The sequence below is a fragment of the Galeopterus variegatus genome, unplaced genomic scaffold (assembly GCF_000696425.1).
Source record: "Galeopterus variegatus unplaced genomic scaffold, G_variegatus-3.0.2 Scaffold3232, whole genome shotgun sequence".
Taxonomy (NCBI): Eukaryota; Metazoa; Chordata; class Mammalia; order Dermoptera; family Cynocephalidae; genus Galeopterus; species Galeopterus variegatus.
In genome coordinates, this window is record NW_007729343.1 from 51,230 (window position 1) to 56,900 (window position 5,671).

The window sequence follows — 5,671 nt, forward strand, 5'->3', positions numbered from 1 at the left end:
TCCCAGTAAGAACACAGGGGAAGAGATGCCCAGTGTAAGCCTCGCTGCTACAAGGCAAATTGACACGTCGAGCCCCAGACGGCAGCAGTGTTTACTAAGAAGGTGTCCTAAGGTGGGGCAAAGGATGAGACACACGATGTTTGGATGGGAATGAGGGGACTTTTTTTTTCTTTAAGGTTATACCTTAAGTGGAACTGCTGTTTCCAAATGTTGCCCAACAGGCAACTTTTCAAGGAATAGAGAAAAATGATTCCACTACAGAGTGCTTGTACACTCACATAAACAAGTATTTCTAAAAGACTTGTAGTTTCTGAAGAAGAGGGCAGTTGGTAAATTTTAAACACCCATTTTACGATTCTGTTTATATTAGTAATGTGTGTAGCACGTGCTCTCTTCATAAATATTGCAAAGTCAATCTGTAGCCAACTCCTGGTGCTTGTGACAGATCAGTGATGCTGAACTGACAAGGAACGAACAGAGAATAAAGCCTCTGGTCCTGAGCCGGGCTTTCAAGTCCCGAAGCACAAGTCCTGGGGGCCTCCCTGGCCTGCTCGCCCCCACCTGCCCTGCAGATGCCCGTGCAAGGCCCGTGGCCTTTCTCTGTTCACGGCTTGCACATGCAAATGATTCCTCCCAGGAAAGCCTCTCTCCAGCCACCTCCTGCAGGGATTGCTGGTGCCGATGCTCAGTAGGGGCTGCTGGGAAGGAAGTTCTCAGACACACACTCGGACCAGAGCGATCACTCAGATGCCTCCGAGTGGCTGGAGGAACCAGCAAGTGCCAACAGGCGAGTCCCTCCACCTCGGAGACTCTAGCTCCGTGCATCAGAGCGAGAGCTTAGCTCACCCGTCTCTTATTCTGCAAAGTTGATGCTGACAACCCCGGGGGAATCCTGTTCTTTTCCCACGTATTCCCGCGATGTTTATCTGCACCACCACACTGGCCCGTACCCAGACACCGTGGCCACGTGGACAGCTGTGGCTGCTTGCAGAGGACAGGCCACTCTGCTCGGGCCCTTGCATGGCACCAGCAGGGCTGGCACACGGGAGCCATACCATCCTTCTTGGACCTCACCTGGGTACTCAAGTGGAAGCTGTAAGGCGCTCCCCTAAGGCACCTGCCCCGTGGGACTGTGCTGGTCCCCCTGGAGGGGACTCAGCTCCCTTTATGTCCTGCAGGGCCTGCTTACCGGAAATGGCTCTCCAAGGTCTCATTCTTGACACCTCTGGGGAGTCCTGTAATGAACAGGGTCCGTCTCTCCTGTCGGAGGCACACACCAGGGAGAAAAGTCACCAGGGCAAACCGGTTTGCGGGTGAGCCCAGGTTTTCTACCCCACTCAGGCCTCCCGAGGGGAAACCCTGGGAAATCAGAAAGGTCACATTTTCTCCTTCCGTGGCCTGGGAGAGCCTGAAGCTTGTTGTCTACACAGCATCCTCTTCGAGCCCAGGTTTTCTACCCCACTCAGGCCTCCCGAGGGGAAACCATGGGAAATCAGAAAGGCCACATTTTCTCCTTCCGTGGCCTGGGAGAGCCTGAAGCTTGTTGTCTACACAGCATCCTCTTCCAGGCTGTACAGAGAATCCATTTCCTAAGCAACTCTATGGGTCTCCTTTGCAGGGCAGCAGACTGAGAAGGAACCCAGAGCGGGGAAGGGACCCCAGTGGGACCATGCGGCACACCAGAGGGGGACCCGGGCCTAGAACCAAGTCACAGGAGCTCCCCTCCCCCGTCAAGCTGTGGGCCACCAAGAGAGAAAGAGCCACTCTCAACCAAAACCCCCTACACATGACTTAGCATCGGTAACTACGAGCCAAACCCCACAAATGAAAGGGCAAGTTGGCAGAATAGGGAAAAAAAATGTCCAAATCTTAAAACAATCCACCCGGAAATTTTTCAGAAATAATAATGCCAAGTGTGAGCACGAACACGTGAGCCAGACTCTAGAGGCCACTCAAGCTCACTGCTGTCGTGGTCCTGCAGCAAAAGCCCGGGAGGCCCTCCCAGCAGGGTCCCGTCCCCGGCCCCACTCACCAGACTCTCCTCTCTGTACTTGATGGACTGGGTGTGGTGCCGCATGAAGCCCACGGTGAGGAGGAGATAGATCACAGCAAAGATGGTGTGCAGCCAGAGGAGGCCATTGCTGAGGGGACACCACCTGCCATCAGGGCTGGGCTCCCAGGCAGGGGCGCAGGGCTGTGGCCAATGCCCTCGGCCCACCATGCATGCTTTGGAGAGGTCCCTGTCCCTGTCCTGACATAGGAACTCAGGTCCACATAAACCCCCTGTACGACAGCAGCTGCCTGTGGTGCATTCAGCCCATGGCTCAGCAGGACACTGGCCGCGGGGGCTTTCGGACATTAGCCCGCCTGCTTCAGACATGTCTGGCCTCCCCAGCTCCGGAATCTGCTTTCTCCTCGGTGTCGCCCATCGGCACCCACCCACCACCCACCCCACACTCACTCGGTCTGCAGGTTTGCTATCGTCGTCCTCCCAAAACTGTAAGGGTCTTTGTCTGCAGAGAAGAACAGAGACTTAGTGCCAGGGCTATGGTGGGGACGCAGGAGGGGGCATAACCAGGGTCACAGTGGGGACACAGGAGGGGACATGATCATGCTTGGTTTATGGAGCTCTGGGAGGAAGAGCAGCCAGATGCCCAGGCCAGTGGCAAGACAACGACACTGTCCAGTTTTTTCAGAGCTACACCAACCAAGGCCTCGGCTTGATTCAACATGCTCCCGACAACCTCTCAACCTACATGCAAGCAAAGTTGAAATCTGAATTCATCTTGCTTTGAGATTTTTTTTTTTTTTTTTTTGAGATGCTTTGAGAAAACTAGGAATATCCCAAGCTATTACCAAACCAAGGCTGGGAATCACGGGGCTTCCTAAGGGGGTCTGTGATGGCATTTTGGAAGCTGGGAAGACGTAACTCTGATTGTGACTAAGTATCACAGACATCTTTCAGGTCTACCTAAAGTGGTCTCCTGATTTGGGTGAAGGCAAGAAAATATAAAACACTCTCTGAAAGCTCTGATTCTATAAATCTTGGGGATTTCCCCCCCNGTCTCTCCTGTCGGAGGCACACACCAGGGAGAAAAGTCACCAGGGCAAACCGGTTTGCGGGTGAGCCCAGGTTTTCTACCCCACTCAGGCCTCCCGAGGGGAAACCCTGGGAAATCAGAAAGGTCACATTTTCTCCTTCCGTGGCCTGGGAGAGCCTGAAGCTTGTTGTCTACACAGCATCCTCTTCCAGGCTGTACAGAGAATCCATTTCCTAAGCAACTCTATGGGTCTCCTTTGCAGGGCAGCAGACTGAGAAGGAACCCAGAGCGGGAAAGGGACCCCAGTGGGACCATGCGGCACACCAGAGGGGGACCCGGGCCTAGAACCAAGTCACAGGAGCTCCCCTCCCCCGTCAAGCTGTGGGCCACCAAGAGAGAAAGAGCCACTCTCAACCAAAACCCCCTACACATGACTTAGCATCGGTAACTACGAGCCAAACCCCACAAATGAAAGGGCAAGTTGGCAGAATAGGGAAAAAAAATGTCCAAATCTTAAAACAATCCACCCGGAAATTTTTCAGAAATAATAATGCCAAGTGTGAGCACGAACACGTGAGCCAGACTCTAGAGGCCACTCAAGCTCACTGCTGTCGTGGTCCTGCAGCAAAAGCCCGGGAGGCCCTCCCAGCAGGGTCCCGTCCCCGGCCCCACTCACCAGACTCTCCTCTCTGTACTTGATGGACTGGGTGTGGTGCCGCATGAAGCCCACGGTGAGGAGGAGATAGATCACAGCAAAGATGGTGTGCAGCCAGAGGAGGCCATTGCTGAGGGGACACCACCTGCCATCAGGGCTGGGCTCCCAGGCAGGGGCGCAGGGCTGTGGCCAATGCCCTCGGCCCACCATGCATGCTTTGGAGAGGTCCCTGTCCCTGTCCTGACATAGGAACTCAGGTCCACATAAACCCCCTGTACGACAGCAGCTGCCTGTGGTGCATTCAGCCCATGGCTCAGCAGGACACTGGCCGCGGGGGCTTTCGGACATTAGCCCGCCTGCTTCAGACATGTCTGGCCTCCCCAGCTCCGGAATCTGCTTTCTCCTCGGTGTCGCCCATCGGCACCCACCCACCACCCACCCCACACTCACTCGGTCTGCAGGTTTGCTATCGTCGTCCTCCCAAAACTGTAAGGGTCTTTGTCTGCAGAGAAGAACAGAGACTTAGTGCCAGGGCTATGGTGGGGACGCAGGAGGGGGCATAACCAGGGTCACAGTGGGGACACAGGAGGGGACATGATCATGCTTGGTTTATGGAGCTCTGGGAGGAAGAGCAGCCAGATGCCCAGGCCAGTGGCAAGACAACGACACTGTCCAGTTTTTTCAGAGCTACACCAACCAAGGCCTCGGCTTGATTCAACATGCTCCCGACAACCTCTCAACCTACATGCAAGCAAAGTTGAAATCTGAATTCATCTTGCTTTGAGATTTTTTTTTTTTTTTTTTTTGAGATGCTTTGAGAAAACTAGGAATATCCCAAGCTATTACCAAACCAAGGCTGGGAATCACGGGGCTTCCTAAGGGGGTCTGTGATGGCATTTTGGAAGCTGGGAAGACGTAACTCTGATTGTGACTAAGTATCACAGACATCTTTCAGGTCTACCTAAAGTGGTCTCCTGATTTGGGTGAAGGCAAGAAAATATAAAACACTCTCTGAAAGCTCTGATTCTATAAATCTTGGGGATTTCCCCCCCTCCTATTTAGACAGAACCAGAAATTGACATTAGGGGCCCCAACTCTTGGCCCAGGGTGGACTCTTCTCTGGATATTTAATCAGACGGAAAAGTTCAGAAAGTCCCCCTGAGACCTTCTTACTTCTGAATTGGAGCACGACTCCTGGAGTTCTGGTCAACCGTGAGGAGCCCCCTTCCCTAGACCTGTCACTCTGCGCCATCCCAACATACCCAAGGTTGAGAAAGGTCCTCACCCAGCAAGTCTCCCGAGAGGTTGACGGGCAGGATGATGCACAGAGACAAGAAGCTGACCACCACCAGCAGGAAGATGATGTGCCTCTGGAAGGACAGGTAGTGGATAGCGTCCTCCCCACACCACTCCAGGATCTGGTCATCGCTGGCCAAGACACACACGGAATCTTAATGAGCAGTGGCCGCAGGCTGGGCCCTCAGAGCCTGGCGTGGGTCATCTCATTTAATCCACGACAACCCCATCAGGTGATCTGTTATTACCCCCCCACCTTTTTCTTTCACATACAAGGAAATAAAGGCACAAACTACGTAACTCTCAGGACCACACAGCTCGTGACAGCACCGCTATGATGTCAGTTCCAGAGCCCGCCTCCATAGAGCCCCCACACCGTGCTCTGGGCAAAGGAGCTGCCACCACTACTTTATGTCACAAGGTACATCTGTGCCACTTTACACACACGGGTGAGCCACGTCAACACAATGGTCCCCCAGCCCTTGCCTGCTTCTGTGACGAGAAGCCTGCCAGGAGATGCATTCTGCATGAAGGTGGGCATGGTCCAGGCCCCCCGTTTCTTAGGTCCCCCCACCCCACCCCCAGCCACACTGGGAGGAGGTGCAGCCAGTGTTTTAAATGCTCAAAGTTGGGCCGGCCCGGTGGCGCACTGGATAGTGCGCCGCTTGGGAAGCGCGGC

At 54.2% G+C, this 5,671-nt stretch overlaps 1 protein-coding gene across 1 annotated transcript in view; it reads right to left on the reverse strand.

The window, feature by feature from the left end:
- The window catches only part of TMEM63A (transmembrane protein 63A), a 41,791-nt gene that overhangs the window by 19,162 nt on the left and 16,958 nt on the right, over window positions 1–5,671 (reverse strand). Inside the window, exons 7-10 of the mRNA XM_008584344.1 lie at window positions 4,982–5,124; window positions 4,147–4,198; window positions 3,718–3,826; window positions 1,190–1,260 (exon numbers count right to left, since the gene is read on the reverse strand). Coding sequence (XP_008582566.1) covers window positions 1,190–1,260; window positions 3,718–3,826; window positions 4,147–4,198; window positions 4,982–5,124 — 375 coding nt within the window. The remainder of the gene's footprint in view (window positions 1–1,189; window positions 1,261–3,717; window positions 3,827–4,146; window positions 4,199–4,981; window positions 5,125–5,671) is intronic.